Here is a 25,640-nt window from a genome sequence, read left to right as displayed (position 1 = left end):
TATCAAACACCAAGTGCAATTGCTGTAAGTGCTCTTGAAACGTGCTCTGAAAATCCCACTGGAGTCCCGATAATACCAATTCTATCAGTCGCTGAAACGTAACTGGGGCCGAATGGAGTCCCATCGATAAACAGTTAAACTGAAAAAGCCCTTGTGGGGTGCAAAATGCTGTTTTTGGCTTTAAGTTTTCATCCAAGGGCAACTGCCAAAACCCTGACAGCAAATCCAAGGTGGAAAATAATCATGCACACGAAAATGGATCCAATGAATTGTCCACCCGTGGGAGCGGATAAACGTCAGCCACAGAGACCTTGTTCAATTTTCTAAAATCCACGCAAAACCTACCATACTTCTTCCTAACCAGAACGATTAGTGCTCCCCACGGACTGGTGGATGGAGAAATAATGTCGGTGGCCAACATCTTGTCGACCGCCTGATGCAAATGGTCCTTTTCCTTCGGGCTAAACCGAAATGAATTTTGTCGGATGGGAGCAGCATTACCTTTATCAATATGATGATGCATCAAAGATGTGCGTCCCATATCAAATTTACTTTTGATAAAAACGTCAGAGAACTCCTGGAGCAAGGCGCGTAACTCGCCCTTCTGCTCATTTGTCAAATCCGGGTTCTCAGCGCACAACGCATCCATCCACGTCTCGTCCGCCGCCGCTCTACACTCCACTGAAACCTCAACATGAGCAGCTACTTTGCTGGTCTCTTCACAACATGCAGCCATCGCGTAAGCCAAAACCGTACCCGCCTGCACAACAGCGGTACGCAATCCTGCATTTCTGATCCCCCCTCACGATCATCTGGGCTCCCACCAGCATGAGACCCTTAACTGCCCTGTTTGAGGGGGTCAAGAGAACCCGCCCCGCAGTAACTTCTCGGTCGAGCTGCTTTCACACAGGCATATGTGCTCCCAGGGGAACTGAAACAGTCTCCCTCACCAGGGCCTGAACTGTAACATTCGCCGCACTAAATCGAGTCAGGGCCGACATAAATGCCAACCGACACCCCAACGGTAGTTCAACGCAACCCTGGACCACAACTCACCGCCGCAAATTACAGTGCACCTGGATACAGCGCGCTACCCTAAGAGATGTTTTGTCGTCATCTTCTGTGGCGGGCAAAAAGACGTTCATGTCCCGTGCCAACACCATCAGTTGTTCAAGAACCAGAGAGTCCAACCCCGCCTGATCAATTTTAGGGTATGCCACATGGCCCAGCGACATTAGCACGCTGCAGAAGGTGAGGGACGTCTCAGCCTCCCCCCATCTCCGCGTGGCAAACTTCTGTCACACGTTGGATGGCGGGTTAAAAATATATGCCATCTGCATGCACACCGTTGCCAACGTTGTCCTCTCCAACTGGGGAATTGCATAAAAAGCCGATAAGGCATCGTCATCTAGCATTGTAGGCAGCACACGCAATGCCTCAGCGTCAGTCCATCCAGCTAGTTCGCACGTTGCAGAAAATCTTCTTTGAAAGGCTGCCCAATCGCCCCCAGAGGCAGCGAATTCCCTTTCGAATGGCAGCCACTTCCCCAGGGTGGGTATCTCTGAGCTCGAAATCGGCGGTACGTCAAATTTGGCGGGAGCGGTTTCCCGCCCTGCTGACAAAATGGCGGCCACCCGCGCGAGCTGCGGCTCCGCAGCTTCCTGCGCTCGTGAAATGGCGGCGGCCGGGCTGTCTCCTCGCTTTTCCCGCGTCCACTGCTTCTCCATCCGGCTCTTCCATCTCGATCTCGGCCACAAGCGCCGCCACTCCAGACAACAGGTCGGCGATGCACGTGCTTCTTAACCGGCGTCCCCCTGCTGGCGGCCATAGCGCCGAGGTGTAGTTTTCCTCGAGCTGCTCCGCGGGGAGCGCCTCCGTGGGGTTCCTCTCTGGGCTCCCGGTTCCCGGGGCTGTCTGGGGAATCAATTCACCGTCATCTTCATCATCCGTGGACATCACGGTGAGTGTCAAATCTTGACGTATTAATTTGACTATTCTTTCCTAACTCGTTATTTTAAATGTCAGAGACACTATTTAGGAGGCAACAACGTTTATTCTACACTTATGCAACAAAAAACGTACTCTGATAATATATGCATTGTCTTTGAAACTGATTGGTCCACACCAGAGACAGCTTTCGTCGTCTCAAAACTGTGTTAGACTATAGGACGCCAAAAGACAATGCATATATTATCAGAATACGTTTTTTGTTAGCATTCTGACCTCAAGTATTATGGTTAATGCAGACATGATTCCTTGTAAAAGGTTTCAGTTTGGTGTTTTAACATCTTAACACCTGTTTTGTTGCCAGAAAAAAGGGTGAAAACCTATTCTCATATTGTTTTACTGGCAAAGAAGGTCCCATGATGTTATATTAAGGTTTGGCCAAAGTTAGGCATGCCGAATGAAACCAGTGCCCATAAAAAAACCTGTAGATATGAGGGAAGAACTGTATGGGACTTTCATATCTTGGTCATCATGCAGCCCGTGCTCCTAACACCTGGTATTGTCCGATGGTCTCCCATCCAAGCACTAGCCAGGCTCAACATTGCTTAGCTCAGAAATGTCATCCTGAAGCGCATTTGTTTTGTGGATAGTGCCTAAAACATCTACTTGAGCACGTGGAGACACTGTGGTGCAAATCGCACAAATACGGGGGAATGAGACCTCCCCACATGCGCACGCCCCATCTGCATTGTCAGCAAGTTGCCACCAGGGAAGATTCCCTGTCGCCCGCTTCGTTCACACCGCGTCACTTCACACACAGCGTGCGTGCCCCCCGTGTATAATTATAGCATCGCGCACATTGCACACGTCCTAGTTGATGGGGTGCAGACGTGCGTGACGCTGGCCAATTTGTAGGATGTGTAAAATTTACTTAATTTTTGTTTTGTTTTATATATTGCGGTAAGCACGCAAAGCCCGGTGCAACGCGCCATGAAGGTTTGTCTGGGGATGGGGGACAGCATAACCGCGTGGGTGAGGGAGGACTTCTGGTGCTTCAGAAGCATACTTAGGTGAGGGGTGGAAGGCTCAATGCCTCAACAGGTGGAGATCTTCCGTCGGGAGGGGAGAGAGTAAGATGTTATATATATGTATAATTTATATATGGGGAAGGGGGAAAAGGTAACAAGCATTCTAAGGGGAGACCAGGTGTGTGGAGATGAGGGGCACGCTATAAATCATACAACATACATACGGCTTTATGTGTGGGGGTGATAACCTCTCCTCAATCCTAGGTCCATCTCACCTTAGCTGACAAAAAAGCGATAAAAATCACATGTGTTTTAAAAGCATTCAGAATTATTTGAGTCAACAGGCCAGGGTGAAGAAGGGGAAATGAGTGTTTGTGTCCTGCGATTGTGAAATCGGATTGAGGCTGGACTCACGTTAAGCATTTGCATGAACGTACGCTTTGATTTCATATTTGAATGTCTACGTGATGCGTGTTTATGTTGTGTGCACAGTGAACATGCAAATTATATTTTTCAGGCGCACTAAGCTCTGATATTTTATTTAAAAGGTCACATCATGCATGCCCAAAAATGTAAGTGTACACAAAATTAAATGGCCAGGCAATGTAAGGCTAGAAATTGAATGCTGACATTAAAGTTCAAGGTTTATTAATTTCATGATGTACTCATGGTGAATATGGAAACAGCCATCAGATTAATTACAAATCTAACCCATTGGTGATGACTAATGAAGTTATCATGTTGAGTAATGTGCGACGTAATTTGGTATATACCCAGAAGCGAGTAATGAAGCTCTTCACGTGGATGATTTTTTTTTATAATTCCCACGTAAAATTAATGTTGTGTACAGCCAGCCGTGGCAGAGAGGGTACATGACATGTCGTCACTGGGTGTGTGCTCACTCTGCCACTGCTCTGGGTTTCGGGTGATCACCTGCAATGCTGAAAAGCCACAGCGTCATGACATTACCTCCAGATGCAACCGCACCTGCATGCACATGAGCTGGTGGTAGAGGTGGTGATAAATTTGATTAACGCTCACTCGTGGGTTAGTTTGGAAAGTTAATCGAACGACGCTTTGTGTGCATACCCTAACCACGGGTGTGTGTGAGATGCCTACCAGCAGGGCATTGAGATGGCACATGTAGCAAGGAGATTGTATTTGCGTGGCAGAGAGAGAGTTGGAGTGTTATTCCTTGCTGCGTGTGGCTCTATGCTGAATTCGTGCTCAAAAGAGTAGCTGGCAGAGATACAAAGAGACACGACGGAGATGCGAAGGGAAAGAGACGCAGAGAGACGAGACAAACAGAGAGGAGTGTCGCCCGCTCGCCCCCCATTGGCTGCGTTAGCAGGGGGACCTTTTACGTCAACATGGTCTGCGTTATCAGCAGCAGCAGTGTTAGGACTCAGGGAAGGGCAAACTAATGGGGTTTGAAAAAGTGGGAGTAGCAGAAGCTTCCAGACTGATTGGCCACTGGAGATGTCCTGCTGACCCCATGCGTGTTTGGTTTCCTTCGGTTGCGACAATTTGGTTTGGCACGCATATGGCGCAGACAATTATTAGAACGTATTTTGCGATTGCATTTACTTTACAATTGTTTATGGTTGATATTCCAACTCGATTGCAGAATATTGTCACAAAGGCTAACAACAAAAATCGCTTTCATTTTAACGTATTAATGCTATTCAATAATTATTTTCTCCTGCTTTGAGGAGACTTCACTGTGCAGTTCACACAAATCGTGATGAGTTTTAAAGTAGTGCGATGCTAAGTTATTTGCAATGCCCAATAGCAACAACACTAAGTAATGCAAAGTGATATATCCTATGCATTACAATATCACCTGTGTTGAAGTATAATCTATTATAGTATAACTTGAGAAGACCACATGACGTCGGTATGAAAACGGTGTGCAGGGGCTGCTGACATCGGCTCGAATCACAACCCAATCGTTAAAAAAAATAGGATTGAGGTTGGGAGCAAGTGGCAACTGAGCGAGGGGTGCAGTGGACGGTGACCCACCGAAATGAAAGATTCCTGAAGTGTGACAAAAAAAATATGTTGACTCAGAGCCAGAATCAATATGTGGAGGACATATAAATAGGCTGTGTTTGAAACATCAGCAACATCAGCAAGGCTTCCTAGGTCCTACTGCGGAAGTGCGAACAAAATGGGTTAGTCCAACCTTTAGAATAACAGGCACAAGGGCAAGAAACTTAAAACATTCTCGGGATGGCTACAGTATTAAAGAAGGATGGGAGAGATTTTCAGGGTTAAGTTGAAAGAGAACAAAATTACATCAGACATTGTGCTAGCAACGGTGTACAAGCATATACTGTAACTAAAACATCACTGCAGTGCTTTGCTGTTATGATAAGCAAAGCGTTGGTTGTAAAATTAGCCATATATATGTTATAAGATGGTGTTAGCAATGGTGATTGTGATAGTTTGTGATAGTTTATTGTTTTGTCAAGGTATAGGAACATATTCTTAGCTCTTTCGGTAAAGTCACGTTGAAGGGAAACAATAAAATAAAAAAAAATATATAAAACAATAAAAATTATCACGACGTATCGACCATAACACAAACGGTCGTCATCAGGTGTGTCGGTTTGCATAAATTTATTTATTTTTAAACGGTGTATTTATTTATTTATAAAAAACGTCAGCGCCACGCGCAGCGATTTGGCAGTTTATTTAGAAGGGCTAGTCCCTCTATTTTGATTTAAAGCTTTCGCGACTGCAGCAATTCATATTCTTAGTTCTTTCGGTAAAGTCACGTTGAAGGGAAACAATAAAATATATATAACAATAAAAATTCTCACGACGTTTCGACCATAACACAAACGGTCGTCATCAGGTGTGTCAGTTTGCATAAATTTATTTATTTTTAAACGGTGTATTTATTTATAAAAAAAAAAACATTAGCGCCACGCGCAGCGATTTGGCAGTTTATTTAGAAGGACTAGTCCATCTATGTTCTGAAAAGAGGAGGGGGGAGACGAAAAATTTAATGTATGCTGTCTGAAAGCCACTGTAAGCGTGAACAATCAATTAAGACCTGAAATGGTTTATCAAATCTTTCCAATGATTGCTAAGCCAGAATCCATCTTCTCGGTTGAAATTGTCTCTGTGCTTGTATATGTGGATAGCCTCATGAACGAATCTCTCATGGTAGCCAGATGGCTTACAAAGAACATCTGTCTTGGAAAAGTCAATGTCATGTGAGCCTACTGAATTATAACAATGATCTGCCACGGCCGAGGTGTTGGTCCTACCGTGTTTAAGGTCTGCTTTGTGTTCACGAATGCGTTCCGAGACATGGCGTTTGGTTTCTCCAATGTAACTACTACCACAGAGGCAACTTAGTTTGTAGACACCAGGGTATTGTATGTCCGGAATCACGTCTTTTACAGACGGAACCAGATCACGGATTTTATGTAATGTGTTGAAACGGACCTGGATCTTGTGTTCATTCAAGATTTTGGAGATCTTTTTTGTGATCCCTGCAATGTAGGGTAAAGTGATGGTTTTGAAAGGCTCCTCAAGATGGAACTTTCTACAAACAAACTGAGGGCACCCCAATGGGCTCCCCCCCTATCTCTGGTTATAGCTAACATTTTCATGGAGAAATTTGAGACTGACGCCATCCAGACTGCCACTCTGCGCCCCACGTTATGGAAGAGGTACGTGGATGACACTTTTGTCATCTGGCCACATGGCCGGCCTGCTCTAGACCCATTCTTCGACCACATCAATTCCATACATCCAGCCATCAGATTTACCATGGAAGTCGAAAAAGATGGCAAGCTACCTTTTTTGGACGTCCTAATTAAAAAGAGACCCGATGGTTCAATGAGCCACTCTGTCTACAGGAAAGCTACCCATATGTATGCTTATCTGAAACTGGATTCCCACCACCATCCATCACAGAAAAATTATCTCATCAAGACTCTGTATCATAGAGCCCAATGCATATCCGACCAGGAACACATAGGCAGTGAACTCAAGCACGTACACCAAGCTCTTAAGGCTAATGGTTACTCCGACTATACAATCCGCAAAGCTATCACTCAAACCATGAAGAAGGACCCTCTTGAGGAGCCTTTCAAAACCATCACTTTACCCTACATTGCGGGGATCACAAAAAAGATCTCCAAAATCTTGAATAAACACAAGATCCAGGTCCGTTTCAACACATTACATAAAATCCGTGATCTGGTTCCGTCTGTAAAAGATGTGATTCCGGACATACAATACCCTGGTGTCTACAATCTAAGTTGCCTCTGTGGTAGTAGTTACATTGGATAAACCAAATGCCATGTCTCAGACCGCATTCGTTAACACAAAGCAGACCTTAAACACGGTAGGACCAACACCTCGGCCGTGGCAGATCATTGTTATAATTCAGTAGGCTCACATGGCATTGACTTTTCCAAGACAGAGGTTCTTTGTAAGCCATCTGGCTACCATGAGAGATTCGTTCATTAGGCTATCCACATATACAAGCACAGAGACAATTTCAACCGAGAAGATGGATTCTGGCTTAGCAATCATTGGAAAGATTTGATAAAGCATTTCAGGTCTTAATTGATTGTTCACGCTTACAGTGGCTTTCAGACAGCATACATGACATTTTTCGTCTCCCCCCTCCTCTTTTCAGAACATAGATGGACTAGTCCTTCTAAATAAACTGTGAAATCGCTGCGCGTGACGCAAACGTTTTTTAAAATAAGTAAATAAATATATACACCATTGAAAAATAAATACATTTATGCAAACCGACACACCTGATGACGACCGTTTGTGTTATGGTCGAAACGTCGTGAGAATTTTTATTGTTTTATATATATTTTATTATTTTATTGTTTCCCTTCAACGTGACTTTACCGAAAGAACTAAGAATATAGTCCATCTATGTTCTGAAAAGAGGAGGGGGGAGACGAAAAATTAATGTGTGCGGTCTGAAAGCCACTGTAAGTGTTAACAATCAATTAAGACATGAAATGGTTTATCAAATCTTTCCAATAATTGCTAAGCCATAATCCATCTTCTCGGTTGAAATTGTCTCTGTGCTTGTATATGTGGATAGCCTCATGAACGAATCTCTCATGGTAGCCCGATGGCTTACAAAGAACCTCTGTCTTGGAAAAGTCAATGTCATGTGAGCCTACTGAATTATAACAATGATCTGCCACGGCCGAGGTGTTGGTCCTACCGTGTTTAAGGTCTGCTTTGTGTTCACGAATGCGTTCCGAGACATGGCGTTTGGTTTCTCCAATGTAACTACTACCACAGAGGCAACTTAGTTTGTAGACACCAGGGTACTGTATGTCCGGAATCACATCTTTTTACTGACGGAACCAGATCACGGATTTTATGTAATGTGTTGAAACGGACCTCCAGACAGTCTCGTCCCCTTCACCTGATGAAGGCCACTTGTGTTGTGGCCGAAACGTCGTGAGAATATTATTGTGTTATTTTATTTTATCAATTTATTATTTTATTCTCATTCTACGTGACTTTACCGAAAGAACCAAAGAAGATGAATCCTTGCAGTCACGAAAGCTTTAAATCGAGAAATACATTTTGTTCTGCAAAATTTAACGAGATTTCCTCTTGCGTGTTTTCAACAATAAAAAAATGACTAATTAAATTTAGACCACAACATTTTGCGTTCAATTTCAGGACAATGCAAAATTTATAACAGTGAAGACTAAACATGCAAGCTCTTTCCCACACACTGCTGTTGACGCCTTTAATGCCTGCAAGTGGTGAATGGGGAAAACTCGGAGACAGCAATGATCAACAAATAGCCTAACCTGGAAAACCCACACTCGGATTACAAGTGGCTGCGAAAAAATAGACCCGTGTGGGATACAATCAACATACTGACATAATAGTCACGTTTAGTTTTAGATGCCGTTATATACTTCTGTTGAGGTTACATATACGTGACAAAAATCAACGTTATGAAGGTTGATTGGGTAATATTGCGTGAATATAAACGTGTCGTTAAACCCACCACCACGTGACACAGCCAATTAGTAAGGTTTGTCACCTGACATTACTGCCTCACAATTACACAATTTGACACAATTTCACAATTTGACCCTTTACGGGTGGCCAACTCAGCCCACAATCCCTCTGGGGTGGAATAGGTTAATACTTCACCGTGGACCCTCATCAAAGCTGCATTTCTTAAATATGTTTTAAACACTTGAAGTCTTCTTTGGTTCTTTCGGTAAATTCACGTAGAATGAGAATAAAATAATAAATTGATAAAATAAAATAACACAATAATATTCTCACGACGTTTCGGCCTCACTGTATACCTCACCTCATCCAGCTGCATCATCATAAGGCTAATAAGGCGATCATTTTGGACTCCTGTCCTCAAAGTTGTCCGTCACCATAATTCTAAAGCAGATGTACCATAGTCATAATTTAATGTAACTAGACTTTTTGCAGCCTGTAAATTGTAATTCGTGTCCAGTCCTTAGACACAAGTGGATTTTACTGAATTGCGCTGGGACCAAGGTGAAGACATTTCGCCGCTGCCGCTCAAGTCAGATACGGACCTCAACCCTCACAAGTCGCCGGGCGGGTGATGGTTGATCCCCCCGCCCGGATCGGACGAGTGAGTGGGTTTGAGGGAACGTAGGCGAGGGCAGCGGTGCAGAAGGAGAGCAGCTGTGTGCAAGCTCTGTGTGTGGGAAGCTCTGTGTGAGCGCTGCTGTGTGCAAGCTCTGTGTGAGCGAAGCCTCTGTGTGAGCGCTGCTGTGTGCAAGCTGTGTGCAAGTTGTGTGAGCGAAGCCTCTGTGTGCAAGCTCTGTGTGCAAGCTCTGTGTGAGCACGACTGTGTGCAAGCTGTGTGTGAGCGAAGCCTCTGTGTGAGCGCTGCTGTGTGCAAACTGTGTGCGAGCTGCTGTCCATGTGCGGAGGTGTGAGTGCGGAGCTGCTGAGGGGAAGAGCTGCCGCAGGCAGGGCAACGAGGTGTAAAGTAGATAGGGGAATCTTCTTTGGTTCTTTCGGTAAAGTCACGTAGAATGAGAATAAAATAATACATTGATAAAATAAAATAACACAATAATATTCTCACGACGTTTCGGCCACAACACAAGCGGCCTTCATCAGGTGAAGGGACGAGACTGTCTGGTAGGACAGCGCTGGAGTCTCCAGCGCTGTCCTAACAGACGAAACGTCGTGAGAATATTATTGTGTTATTTTATTTTATCAATTTATTATTTTATTCTCATTCTACGTGACTTTACCGAAAGAACCAAAGAAGATGAATCATTGCAGTCACGAAAGCTTTAAATCGAAATTTAGATAGGGGAAGTTGCTTAACAAATTGACCATATAGACAGAGATAGGAGTGCCTACAACTGGTGGAAAAGTGTAAGCAGGTGACTTGGAACAATGTGTCCGACTGAGTCGTTCTAGACAACACTACACATGTATTTTAGACAAGAATTGCAACTTAGTTGGATACAAAATAAAACCCATAACGTAATGTTCCATTGCATACCGAATAAGGGGAGGTTAAAGTGATCTTCAGGTTAATTGAATAAAAAACTGAATGATGGAAACACTGATATGATTCTAGTGAATGTAACATTAAATTAAGTTCGTTTATCAGCAATGTTATATTTTGTTTAGATCTCTGTACATGTATTTCATAAGAAACCAATAAGATATAGTTAATAGCTGTTTGTAATTGTCAATTAATTTAATGATAACTTAGGTGATAGCCTATTGAAACAAAAAGTAAAACTAATATGCTATCTAAGAATAGGTATTACTCTTTCTGGCAATAAAAGAGGTGTGAAGATATTCAAACACCAAGTCGGCATTAACCACACGTACTGTACTTGTGGCAAAAAAAACATGCAAACAAGCATGCTCTGATAATATACTTGCATTGTCTTTGAAACTGATTGGCCTCCACCAGAGACAGCCTTATGGCCTAGTCTCACCAGTGTCAGACTAGAAAACAATGCCAAAAGGTGAACAGTACAAAGACAATGCACATATCAGAGCGCTTACAGCTCGGGTCGAGCAGTTACATTATGGTGGGATACGACTAGGACAGATCTGGGAGCTCGGGTCACATGAGCTGGTGAATATGGCAGTGGGCAGAAAGCATTGGCAACGAGGCGTGGTGCCATCCGCAGCTTTGGCTGTGATGAAACATTGATCTTAGCATTTTCAGGATAAAAAAAGAAAGTTGTGAACCTTCATTCATCAAACCGTGAGGGCTTGTGCATCAGACGGGCGATTGGCAATGTCTCTGTGACATTTCTAATGACACGTCTTTGACATTTTCTGAGGTATTCACCCTTGACAGTAAACTATTACATGCATTATTTAGCGTTTATGTCCCCTGAAACTGCCGCGGCAACAACACCAACAATTCCGCACTTCAAACCAGTAAACCCAGCTATGAGTGCCAAAGCACGCTATGTGAAAAAGTACATAACCAGTCATCAGCAGATATCTGATGTTCAATATCCTAACCATATTCAAAAGGTATATGTTTAATAAATATATGTAATGATTTGTTCTGGGGGGTGCGGGGGGGGGAAATATAATTAATTGTGTTTCATACGTGAAACAAATTGTACTTTACGGACAATGCAGCAGTAAAAGAACAGCATAAAGAACTGCATGCTGATGACTTAATTACTGGTTGCTTTGGCCAGCTGCTGCATGCGATTTGAACCATTTTAATGATTGATTTTTAAGATGGAAAAACACAGTTGTACTTATTCACATATTCACATATGTCACTCGCGTGCATTTGTCTGATATATGCGTGTGTGTGTGGGCTTGGGCATTGTACACTGCGTTTGTATTTTCATGGGGGGTGGTTGCATAGTGGGTGGCCTAATGCGCTACTATTTTGGTAACTGATTCATGGTCATGCACACCACCATCGGCAATTGTATCAACTCTGCTTGAACCTCTTTTAGGATGACTCAGCCTAAGTTAAGGACCTTGTGCATTATGGTCCACACAAGCACTGGGGAGACAATGTGAATGGGTTTGGGACTGGAAACATTTTCTTTAGAGTATTTGGCTGCTATACATGTTCACATGATATATCACTTCGTTGAGCTATCATTTGTGGACAAGTCCCTGCTGAAAAAGAGCTGTATAGCTCAGTGGGCATTACCTGGTAAAATAATGTTATCCTAGTTGTGCTATTGATGCCATGCCATGAGAAGAAGAATCCATCCACAACAAGCCCCCCTGATTAAAGAACAAAGTGGATATCACGGAACTTCTTCTGAAAACCCTTGAAGTGACCTCTTCCACAAATTACGGGGGCAGCACTTTCCTACCCACCCTGCTCCATAGTAATATCAGTTATATGACATTAAAAGATTTTGCTTCATTTTCAGAGTTGAAATTTGATACAGCTGTGGTCAGTCTGAAATCATCATCTCACTGAGCTTAGGGAACTGATTTGAGCACCGGATTCAAACTCAGGATCCCAGTGGTCCTATTTCAGCACTCACCTCTGAGCTACCCAGTGCCACAACAAAGCTTCATGGGCCACTATAAGCACCGGCCCAACAGCTTGCTTCGATAAATAGCACATCGAAGGCATTGGGTGGTAGTGCAGCACAGTTGGGACACTTGTGCCTTGGAGCAAGAAGAGCCTGGGTTCGATTCCCAACTCAGGCGCCTTGTGGAGTTTTTATATTCTCCCCCTGTTCTGCATGCGATTCCTCATGCTATAAAAAAGCACAACACAATGTAACTTTTATTGGCCAAACATCCAAATGCTTAACAACTACTTGCAAATGACCCAATTGGGATTACGAACAGCAAAAACTTGGCAAGACTCTCCTGACAAAGGGTAGGCTTTCCTGGATAAACAAGAATAATAATGCATCTACTTAATTCCATTATCATATTCTGTAATATTTATATTCTTGGTTCTTTTGGTAAAGTCACGTAGAAGGGAAACAATAAAATAATAAAAATATAAAACAATACAATGCTCACGACGTTTTGACTGCAACACAAGCAATCATCATCAGCTGTGAAAACCACATTTTCGTGTTGTGTTATTTAATTATTACAGTGCCTGCTAGCATATGAAACAAATTAATTAATACCTCAAGCATTCAGCTATAACTTACTATGAAATTACCAAACAAATGTTTTTTTCAGTCTTTAAAATAAACAATACACGGAATGCAATGTTTGTATTAAGAGCTAACACTGTGTACTTACATAGAAACGAGTTCGTGTGAACACGAGTTGGTACATATTTTGTTATTGAAATCAAAAACAGATTTGCACCATGTAACACCCAATGTGCTATTTTCCAAAATTTGTAATCCCTTAATATTCAAGGCACTGTGACGATTTTTTTTACAGTTATGAATAGTGAGTGATATAATTTCACATTAGTATCCAACAACTCAATGTGGGTACATAAAATATTTACATCGAGCTATCTTGTTGTGCGATTAGCACTGTGGGCTACGTATGGTGCGAAAAAAGTTCAGTTCAACATATCAGCTCGTATTGCACTCAATTATAGACATCACGTGAACATTGTGCAGATTCTTGACCAACTATTTAATCGAGAAGAATTTGGCCAAACATTCCTGGAAAAAAATATTTTAGGACTCCAGAGGCTTTGTTAGAGATCCTGTGACGCTATTCGAGAGAGAGTAGGCCATGTGTGCCAGTGTCCCGTTCAAGTTTGAACAATTACCTGCACATTACATACCTATTGTAAAAACGGGTCGAGTGTTGCCGCACTGGCCCTACTGGCACACTGTAACTGCCAGTAACAATGTAGCACTTTTGTGGTAGCCTTGCGCTATGAAGATGGTGCGAACACATTCTACCAAACTCGTATTATCGTTATTGCCAATAGACTTAGTGGAAATTCAGGCTTTCAGGGCAAGGTGGAACTTGTTATTCATGGGAGGCTAAGAGAGATGCACCACTGCACTGCACGTAACCCACATTGATGGGCTTTTGTCAACGAGACACAATGACTTGTCATCCCACCTATGCCATTCTGCACACAACCCTTAATTGGTCTGAGTCACTGTGGCAGATCTCTCGCATATCTCCTCGGTAATGGATAAAGGGTCAGCCCTGGGATATCTTGATCACGCCACTGCTGGCAGAAGGGATTCGAATAGGGAGGGCTCTAGAGAGATCCTATAGATTGGTGATACTCTGCCACACTGGCCAGAGGTATTGGAAGAGGTGGAAGTATCCACCACTTGACCCCACCGCACGCAACCTGCCCAGCGGATGACTCTGGTTGAATCCATGTACACTGGGAGATCGAACCGGCGACTCCTGCATTTCAAATCGAGTGTGTGAACCGTTACACCACAGAAGCATCCCCGCCAAGTTCTGCTATTTTACTTTAAATCTGAGGAGAAATTGGTGAAATTGGCAGATATCTGATAAAAATGCAACAGTGTATAAATATGTTACTGCAGTAAAAAAAGTCAATTATCTGAAAAGCACTTTAATAAATGAAGTTTCACTCTAAATGTTTGAGTGACTTTCAATCCTGCGTTGTGATTCCTGCGTAAGAAGATTTTGTAGATTTTTGATTTAAAGCTTTCGTGACTGCAGGAATTCATATTCTTGGTTCTTTCGGTAAAGTCACGTTGAAGGGAAACAATAAAATAATAAAAATATAACAAATACAATTCTCACGACGTTTCGACTGCAACACAAGCAATCATCATCAGGTGTGTAGAAGTAAGTCTCCAATGCCAATGCTGCAGATGTTTTCTGCCACAAGCTATCGTGTGTATGCCGAGTTTCTTTTGCACCGTACATAGTTAACCATGCTAATCGGAGGTGTGGGGAAGGACAACAAGCTAAACACTCAAAGCGATTCTCAAGAAATCAGTTATCAATCGAGATTTGCTTCCTAATATTGCGCGGCTCACTGTGATAAATGCTTTATGCTTCATATTATGACATAAAACCAATACAGAATCGCAGTGTGCATGTAAAAACCAAACTACCATATTAATCATGACATGAATGAGTTAAAGTTTATTTGTTTCACCAACCGAGAACTAAAGAGATCAGGGTCGTAAAATTTTCAAGAATGAGTCAGTTATTTTGTTTGGAAGATTTTTTTTATTCATCATAGAAGTTTTTGGGTTACATCGCCTCAATATAAATGTTTTTTGGGTTAGATCATGTAAATATATAAATGTGTCGTTAAACCCGCCATCACCGAACACAGCCACTTAAGTAACGTTTGTCACATAAACGGAACATGCCAATTCGTTATTAGTACAGCATACCAGTGTCTTGGGGAGCAAATCCACAACTTTTACAATCTGAGTACAACGTTTCGCCAGTAATTACAACTAGCATAATCAGGCGACAGCCAGAGTTGTGGAGAAATCCTCCTGTTTCGGTCTTAAATACTTATATTCACGTGATCTGACCCAAAAACTTCGATTATGGGATAATGTTAGTCGTGAAAGCCTACTACTACGAGGTGTTAAAGGTTTTGTTGGGTGTACTCCCCCCCCGCCCCCACTTCCTTTTCCTTTTGCTCCTCTTCCCCTTGCCTGCCCTTTCCCATATAACAACCCTACCGCTACCCGCTGCTCGTAGTCCCTGCCTACGTGAATGGGGCAAGTGAGACCAATACCGCCCCCCCCCCCTCCCAGGACTCAGGAATACTGAGTTCAGACTTTGGTCCGTTGAATTTCTGTACCCTTGTTACAGTTCGTGCCTTTTACCGGGTTCTTGTTACATTTAAAAAAAAAATAAGAATAGGAAAGGACATTTTTTTAATAACACGTAAGTACATTTTCAGAGATATAATAATAAGTAACAAATAACATTAGCAGAATATAACAATGTAAAAAAAATAAGAGCGACCCAGTGAATGTTCCCATTTGAAGACGATCACTTGGACTTCCCGCAGACATTACCTGGCGCCCGCGTCTGGGTTCCAGAGTTTGCAGTTCCGCATGCTCGAGAACAAGATCGGTGTTCCGGACAGCCTGCGCGTGCCGTACAACAAGCGCCACTTCCGCGACAGCTTCCGGGGAGAGGAGTTTGAGAAGCTGCGCTTGTCGGAAATCGAGCCCACGCTCCTGCAGCTCGTTCAGGTGAAGGGGGCTCGAAACTCGGAATGGCCTTCGTTTTTTTTTTTTTCACTGTCAGTGCAGCAAATGCTGGCACGTTCAAATTCACTGGCGTCGTCAGTCGAAACAAAATCAGCGTTCCGGCACTCTTCAATTCGAGTTTCACGGTGGAAGCGTGTCGGTGGGTGCCTACGTAACCAGGGTTGACATGAATGCTAAAAGCCCAGCGTTTAAACGCTTCTCGCCTGTGTACGTGTATTTGCATGTGCGTGTGCATATGTATGTACTGGGGAGTGATTGTAGTAGGGGTTAGTGCACTGCGCTACAAACCCGGCGACCCGAGTTTGATTCCCGCTCTTGGCCAACAATGGTGATGATTATCTGAACTGGTCCTGGGCCTCCCCTAGGTCGACTCAGCTACAAATGAGTACCTGGTACGGTGTGTAAACATCACCATTGGGGAGACAAATTCGGCCGTCCGTGGTGTTGACCACCCACTCCCACATGTGCCATACCGGCCTTCATAGGTGCTCGCAAACGGCACTTGCCTCAAGTCTGTTGAGGTGATACGGGGGATCTTGTTCGTATTGTACTGTATGTGTACATGGGCTTATGTCCAATATTATTGCATTAAGTATATACTTGTAAATATATGTACGACACAGTGGTTAGTGTGCTGTGCTTAGAACCTGGCAGCTTGAGTTTGATACCCGGTTACAGCTAACATCAGTAGCAAAGTATATGCAGAACTTGTAAGGTTCTCCTTTAGACCAACTTAGCCTTCAATGATGACCTGGTGCAGTATTAAACATGATCACTGGTGAGACAAAGTTGGTTAGCGATTGCTGCTAACCATATCACCCCTACCGTTTTTCATTCTAGTCTTAATAGGTGCTTGCTAACAATGCTTAATCAAACATACATTATAGAGGGTTATGTACGTACAATATGCGTTCCATTGTTTATATGTGTGTGTGTGTGCGTGCATGGGTGTTTATAAATTTACGTATGTAACGTTAGTCATGATCAGTCATCATCGTTATCAAGTTCTTAGATGAATGTATAATTTTTTTTACCCACAAAGAAGGCACAAAATGAAAGCCCAGTGACGTCTGAGTACGCTGTGGATACCAGTTGCTCAATTCTTTGGTTGAAGTAATTGTATTACCATATAACTGGATGCTGGATCAGAAGTAAATTTTGTGTTCAGTTTTTTAGAATGTATTATATTCATGGAATGCATGTGAAAATGTTGTGACAGACATAAAACCACCGTGTCTGCTGCCTGATGTTGAAAATTGCTTAATGTTTTTTTTTCTAATTTGGCAATGTGGTGCTGCGGCAGAGCACTACACTCACAATTCGACAGTTGTGAAATGAAAAACAGTTGTTGAATGACTGAGCCCATCGTTGTATGTATGTTGAACTTCTTTCGCACCGTACGTAGCCAACCACGCTAATTGGAGGTGCGGGGGAAGGACAACAAACTGAACACAAAAAGGAGTGCTAAATAAATTAGGTTTCAACCTAGACTATTTAAAAATACACAGCTTCAGCGGCTTCCTAATATCGGAAGGAAGAGCGTTCAAGACGGCCACAGAAAGACATCTGAAAGAACCGCAGGATTCGGTGGCCATCTTTGTTTATTACTCTGGGGTTGATAAAATCCGGTACCAATTTCGTGAGAAGTCAACAGCGAGACGCCCCATTGTAGACACATCCTCATATAAGCATGGAGGCATTTTTACTCTAACAAAAAAACGATGACCGCTGTGGAGACGGAATAACTAAATCAATTAATGTAACGGTGCGAAAATGATGCCACCATCACAATATTACGATGGATGACGATGAAGTGCATTAGATGTAATTGAAGAGCTGATAACCGAAGTAGGATGATACAGAACTACTATTGTGTAGTGACATTTCCACAAGTGTTTTTTTTTGCTAAAGAGATTATCAACCATAATGCCCTCTTGTTTGGATAAACGATAATAATGAACATTATACCCTACACAGTGTAAATATTTGGTGAAATTTTCCTTTTTTGTTTCCTCCAAAAAGTAATGTTTAAACTGAGCAAGGTCAATTTTCTGAAATACGTATAACCAGATGATGTATTTTACAATGCTATATTGGTTTATACCAGCTGCATTAAATGTTCTGGGAGGTCAAGTGTGTGGCATTGTAAGACAGGTTTTTATTTTCATTTAAACATGATTGTGGGCTCTTAATAACGTCACCAGTACTTGCTCTCATCTGCTGCATTCTGTAAAATAATGTTTCAGGTCAAATCAAATATCAAGGGAATTTTTTACAGGAATGTATAACCAATTACAGTTGATAATGGCCCACATAATAGCATGAATTTCTTGGATGATTCTCTTAGGTAAATGCAGACATAGTCTTCTACACTTGTTAGTGTTCAACATACTTCACATTCTTCTATTAAAAGCCATACTTTTTGGCTAGAAAAATAATGCTTAAACATCCTCAAGCATGAACATTTTAAAGCAAAATAATGTTTTATGGTTTAATATGATTTCAGTCAAAGGAACCCTGAAATATTTTTTTATATAACATATCTATCATTTTTTACATAATTCGTGTTCACTATAAGTGTGTCGGCAGGGAAGGCATACATTTTGCCTCCGTATTCAAACGTTTTTTTATTGTTGTCAACAATTGTGATTAATCTGTGTTTTTTTCAGGAGTGGCTTGAGAGGACCCCAGGTTTGGAAGTGGGCGGCTTCAACTTCTGGGAGAAGCTGAAGAAGAGTGTCTCTGAAAGGTTGGAGGAAGAGGCTTGCAAGGCCAAGGTGGGGACCTCTCTTCTGTTTTGTTTTGCTTGAGAAAGCCACTCACTCACGAGATGCGTGGCCAGCACAGGGTCACAGCAGCCTCCTCCTGTGCAAGCACCTTCACTCGAAGCTCCAGGATCTGCCTTGGTCTGTAGCAGGCATAGCAGCAGCAGCCTGTGGCTTCTGCGCCCATGTGTGGTGAGATGTTAACTACTTCACCTGGTATACAGGTGGTTGTGGGTTCGATCCCGACTTTGATGCCTGTATATTTGGAGTTTACATGTTCTCCCCGTGATCGTGTGGATTTTTCTTCAGGTCCTCCGGTTTATCCCTCTGCTGTAAATGTCCACGTGATACGCCACTTCTTTGCGCGATCATTTGTGGCCAGGTCGCTTCTGAAAAAGAGCTCTGTAGCTCAGTGAACCCTACTTGGTAGTTTATAGTTTGAGTTTACGCGAGAGCCGTGTCCAGTCGCTTCCCCCAGTTCTCGTGCCGCGTTGTCAGGTCGCGGACACAAAGGTAGAGATGGGCGGCGTGAGCCGGCGAGTTGACGGCCGTCCGTCTGACGCCGTCTGAACAGAGCCGCCGGGCGCCCCCGCGGGCCTTGGGCTGGCGTATTACGCCCAGACCGGTCGCAATATTTATTTTTGTCGCTCGTAAAGTAGGACGCCAGCGGACGCCGAGGATGCGACGGTTGAGACAGTGGGGTCGGAGTAGCCATCCCGTGCACTCTGCATACATTCCACGTTGTGACGAGTACGGCTTGTTTCAACAAAAGCAAGAGGCGTGCACTTTGCAAGACGCTGTGCTCAAGGTGATAATGAATATGGCGATGTTCTCAAAGCACAGAGATACGACAGGTTAAGCATTGCTGTCGATGTATTATATTTAATTTCTGTTATACTGGTTCCACAACACATTAAGCATTTTTGGAGGTTTAGAAATGTCTCAATAACCAATACAAACGTATGCAGTAATAATTCAACAGCGGTCAAAATTCAGGGTGACTCGTGTGATAACTGTTTTCAGTCATGGGAAGAGATGGCTGCTGTGCTGTCTGAAACTGCTACATAAATCCATGTTTGGGGATACAACAGTGATACTTATGATGTCATTCGAGTAATCTAGAAAAGAATGCATCTTACATTTCATATCACAACAGCTGTACAGTGTTTAATGTCACAACAACGTTTTACTGGTAAAATAATTTAATAAAATCAATGTACATTATGAGACCTCCTTTGCCATTAGCAAGATATAGTAATAGGTTTTTACCATTTTATTTGGCACCAAAACTGACACCTTTATACAAGGGATCATGTTTGCAATAACCACAACACAAGCAGTCAAAATGCAAACATAAAGAGACAACTCTGATAATGTTATGCACTGTCCTTGAAATTGATTGGTCCACACCCGAGACGGCTTTTCTTAGAGCCTAGTCTCCACTTGTGTTGGACCAGATGACGCCAAAAGGCATACAACTCAAAAACAGCACACTATCAGAGTATTGAGGGCTCGGGGTAAGCATTTACATTATGAGACCTCCTCTGCCAGTAGCAAGATATAGTAATAAGTTTTTACCCTTTTATCTGGCACCAAAACTGACACCTTTATACAAGGGCGTCATCTGATCCAACACCAGCGGAGACTAGGCTCTAAGGAAAGCCGTCTTGGGTGTGGACCAATCAATTTCAAGGACAGTGCATAACATTATCAGAGCTGTATCTTTATGTTTGCATTTTGACTGCTTGTGTTGTGGTTATTGCAAACATGATCCCTTGTATAAAGGTGTCAGTTTTGGTGCCAGATAAAAGTGTAAAACCTATTACTATATCTTGCTACTGGCAAAGGAGGCATCATAATGTAAATGCTTACCCAGAGCCCTCAGTACTCTGATAGTGCGTTGTTTTTGAGTTGTATGCCTTTTGGCGTCATCTGGTCCAACACAAGTGGAGACTAGGCTCTAAGAAAAGCCGTCTAGGGTGTGGACCAATCAATTTCAAGGACAGTGCATAACATTATCAGAGTTGTCTCTTTTTGTTTGCATTTTGACTGCTTGTGTTGTGGTTATTGCAAACATGATCCCTTGTATAAAGGTGCCAGTTTTGGTGCCAGATAAAAGGGTAAAAACCTATTACTAAAATCAATGTACTGAATATTATATAAAAAAAGAATGCAGTGTTTAAAATAAATTTAGAAGCAGAAGGAGGAGTTGTGGATTAGTAAACTCCTGCAGGTTAAATACTTAATTTTGGTTGAAGTAAAGTGGGCTTTTGCAGGACATGTTTTTAGAATTGTTTTTTAGAAGGGATGATAGCCAGCATATGAGAATTTAAATTTAATGTCAGCCCTTGGGGATGGAGAGAATAAATACGCATTTGTATGTATGTTGAACTTTCGCACCATACGTAGCCAACCGTGCTTATCGGAGGTGCGGGGAAGGACAATAAACTAAACACATAAAGCAGTTCTAGATTTGAAGCTTTCGTGACTGCAAGGATTCGTACTCTTTGGTTCTATTCAGTAAAGTCAAGTAAAAGTATAAAACAACAAAAAATAAAAAATAAAAAATTCACAACGTTTCGGCCACAACACAAGTGGACTTATTCAGGTGAAGGGACAAGACAGTCTCGAGGACAGCGCTGGAGTGAACACAGCCAAGCTCAGACTGCGACCTTTAAGCTTGTGTAAGAGGAATGAAGGTGCCTTGACAAAGGAATTAGCATAAAAATAGCATTTAAATGGCGGACTTAGCATGATGAACGGTGTATAGGGGGTGAGCAGGGTTCCTTGAATAAGGATTCTGTTAGGTATTTTAACATCTTGACACCTGTTTTATGGCCTGAAAGGGTTTAACCTATTCTTATAAGGAGATAGAGTGATGGAATTTAGTCTGTGTGCAGATGCTGGGTGGATTGTTTACTTAAAACCCGATGAGAAGCCTGTTTAGGGGATCCAACTGGCGACCTCTGCATTGCAAGTCCGGCATGCAAACCTTTATCTACCGCGGCAGCATCCCTCCTGTGTGCTTACATCCCTTAACTACAAACTCGTTAATTTGTCTTGCTCTGTATCCTTTTGAATGCACTAACGTCAGTGGTAGTAAGATGGTGTCAGCACGTGCCATTGTAATAAACATTAGTGAGTAAATGCTGAAGTGGCCAAACTGATGGAAAAAAGGAGTGTTGATGTTTATTATGTTTGATAAAGAGGTGACGCATAACCCATTAGGAATGACATTGCTGAGGGTTCTTAAAGAGTTTGTCTTCCATTTTAACCTTCTGTGAAATTAAGAAAGGAACAATGAGTATGCAGGATGCAATGTGCCAACTCGAAAACCGTCACAAGTGCATTAATGATGTACATTTCCTAATTCCGAGAAGCCATACTCATACCCTTTTTATTAGTCATTAAGTTTGTCTAATTAATTTTTAGAAATTTGTTTTATCAGAAAAAAACATCGCTGGATCTCAATACACTTCTTCAGGATGGAGTAATTATATGTATTTTTTTAATAAAGGGCGATTATCCCCATGTGTTTAACCAATTAAGTAATGTGCGAGTAATTTTTTGTTCAAATTAAGACCATAGTTTTGGCATACATGGCCTAATTTTTTTCAAACCATGTTGTAAGGCCTTTAACGTCCACCACCGTGCAGAAGCCAATATACAGTGAGGGAAAAAAGTATTTGATCCCCTGCTGATTTTGTACGGTTGCCCACTGACAAAGAAATGATCAGTCTATAATTTTAATGGTAGGTTTAATTGAACAGTGAGAGACAGAATAACAACAATAAAATCCAGAAAAACGCATGTCAAAAATGTTATAAATTGATTTGCATTTTAATGAGGGAAATAAGTATTTGACCCATCTGCAAAACATGACTTAGTACTTGGTGGCAAAACCCTTGTTGGCAATCACAGAGATTAGACGTTTCTTGTAGTTGGCCACCAGGTTTGCACACATCTCAGGAGGGATTTTGTCCCACTCCTCTTTGCAGAACTTCTCCAAGTCATTAAGGTTTCGAGGCTGACGTTTGGCAACTCGAACCTTCAGCTCCTTCCACTGATTTTCTATGGGATTAAGGTCTTGAGACTGGCTAGGCCACTCCAGGACCTTAATGTGCATCTTCTTGAGCCACTCCTTTGTTGCCTTGGCCGTGTGTTTTGAGTCATTGTCATGCTGGAATACCCATCCACGACCCATTTTCAATGCCCTGGCTGAGGGAAGGAGGTTCTCACCCAAGATTTGATGGTACATGGCCCCGTCCATCGTCCCTTTGATGCAGTGAAGTTGTTCTGACCCCTTAGCAGAAAAACACCCCCAAAGCATAATCTTTCCACCTCCATGTTTGACAGTGGGGATGGTGTTCTTGGGGTCATAGGCAGCATTACTCCTCCTCCAAACATGGCGAGTTGAGTTGATGCCAAAGAGCTCCATTTTGGTCTCATCTGACCACAACACTTTCACCCATATTCTTTGGTTCTTTCGGTAAAATCACGTAGAATGAGAATAAAATAATAAATTGATAAAATAAAATAACACAATAATATTCTCACGACGTTTCGGCCACAACACAAGCGGCCTTCATCAGGTGAAGGGACGAGACTGTCTGGAGGACAGCGCTGGAGTGAAAAAGCCACGCTCAGATCGCGACCTTTAAGCTGTGTGAGAAGAAACAAAGCGCCTTGACAAAGGAATTAGCATAGAATTTAGCATTGAAATGGCTGAGTGATTAGCTTGTGACTGGTCACAGAAATGCCTATGTTAAAGTTAAAGCATACACATCTGCAGAGGCACCCATTGACAAAGGAATTAGCATAGAATTTAGCATTGAAATAGCTTTCACCCAGTTGTCCTCTGAATCATTCAGATGTTCATTGGCAAACTTCAGACGGGCATGTATATGTGCCTTCTTGAGCAGGGGGACCTTGTGGGCGTTGCAGGATTTCAGTCCTTCACGGCGTAGTGTGTTACCATTTGTTTTCTTGGTGACTATGGTCCCAGCTGCATTGAGATCATTGACAAGATCCTCCCGTTTACTTCTGGGCTGATTCCTCACCGTTCTCATGATCATTGCAACTCTACGAGGTGAGATCTTGCATGGAGCCCCAGGCCGAGGGAGATTGAAAGTTATTTTGTGTTTCTTCCATTTGCGAATAATTGCACCAACTGTTGTCACCTTCTCACGAAGCTACTTGGCAATGGTCTTGTAGCCCATTCCAGCCTTGTGTAGGTCTACAACCTTGTCCCTGACATCCTAGGACAGCTCTTTGGTCTTGGCCATGGTGGAGAGTTTGGAATCTGATTGATTGCTTCTGTGGACAGGTGTCTTTTATACAGGTAACAAGCTGAGATTAGGAGCACTCCCTTTAAGAGTGTGCTCCTAATCTCAGCTCGTTACCTGTATAAAAGACACCTGGGAGTCAGAAATCTTTCTGATTGAGAGGGGGTCAAATACTTGTTTTCCTCATTAAAATGCAAATCAATTTATAACATTTTTGACATGCATTTTTCTGGATGTTTTTGTTGTTATTCTGTCTCTCACTGTTCAAATAAACCTAGCATTAAAATTATAGACTGATCATTCTTTGACAGTGGGCAAACGTACAAAATCAGCAGGGGATCAAATACTTTTTTCCCTCACTGTATGCACTAAATACAAGATTAATTAGGGTGGCCCCGGGGTCTTGAACCACAAATCTTTGCAACGAGAGGCAACAATCTACCACCGGCCCTGTAAGTCGTTTTAAGACATATTACGAAATGTCTAGCTTGGAATGCATTTCATTTCCCAATAGCATAAGATGTATTTAGTATGTCAGAACTCCTCACATTCGTGACACTTGGGGGAGACACCTTAGCACCTTTGTAGATCAATCCTCATTAACTTATGAATGAAGCGGACAGCATAATACTGTGACCGAATCACCACGAGTGCACCCCATCTCATTAGATGTCAGCAGCTAAGCCGGGTTGAGCCTTGATAGTGCTCAGGTGGGCAACTACTACCATGAAATAAACAAGTGCTATAGGCTGCCGTGGGCCGATGTTGTCAACAGAGTCCAATGCGGTAAAAGCCGTTGCTGAAGCGTACTCTGCTCAAACTCACACTGAGTAGCATGGGGAAGTATGATCTAATAATCTCCACAGTGGACTGAAAAAAGGGCTGTACATGTACATACATACATGGACATTGTACCGCAGCTGTTATCATGGATACCAGGATGGCAGCTACACTCGGTACTGTGCAGTATAGAGAGGCAATCTACTATACCTCGCTGCTGTTGCAGCATCAATTGTGAGTGGAACACAGTGGTGATAATGACACCTCCAACATAATTAAACATTATTACACGTGATGATGACGATGATGGTCATTGTCATCATCAAACTCTGAATCTGCTGTCAAAGCATTTGAGATGTATCACAATCATCAGCCAAAGCCATCACTCATGGACCTGAAAAGCCACAATCCATACACTCCTGCACACATAGCCTGATAAAATCGCTCCATCTCCACAGTGGTAATCGACTACATTGGCTGCAGTTTCATTACTGGTCTCGTCCGTGACTTTGTATGTATGTATGTATGAGATGCAGTGTTGTGATTAGCGCACTGCACTATGAACCGAGTTGCCACAGATCAATTCCCAACCACGGCTAACATCGGTGGTGATTATTTGAAATGGTCGTGGGCTTCCGCTAGGCCGACTTAGCTTTACATTAGTATTTAGAGCAGTGTGTA

At 42.6% G+C, this 25,640-nt stretch overlaps 1 protein-coding gene across 2 annotated transcripts in view; it reads left to right on the top strand.

The window, feature by feature from the left end:
* TDO2 (tryptophan 2,3-dioxygenase) overlaps positions 1-25,640 on the top strand; it is a 114,783-nt gene that overhangs the window by 44,502 nt on the left and 44,641 nt on the right. For both annotated transcript variants that reach the window (XM_032955141.2, XM_076067524.1), the window contains exons 6-7: positions 15,925-16,111; positions 18,799-18,906. In XM_032955141.2, the coding sequence (XP_032811032.1) occupies positions 15,925-16,111; positions 18,799-18,906 (295 nt within the window). The remainder of the gene's footprint in view (positions 1-15,924; positions 16,112-18,798; positions 18,907-25,640) is intronic.

This window comes from Petromyzon marinus, chromosome 16, assembly GCF_048934315.1.
Source record: "Petromyzon marinus isolate PM22_M1 ecotype Great Lakes invasive population chromosome 16, UKy_Petmar_22M1.pri1.0, whole genome shotgun sequence".
Taxonomy (NCBI): Eukaryota; Metazoa; Chordata; class Hyperoartia; order Petromyzontiformes; family Petromyzontidae; genus Petromyzon; species Petromyzon marinus.
Note: the sequence above shows the minus strand (reverse complement) of the source record. Positions and strands in the feature narration are given on the sequence as shown.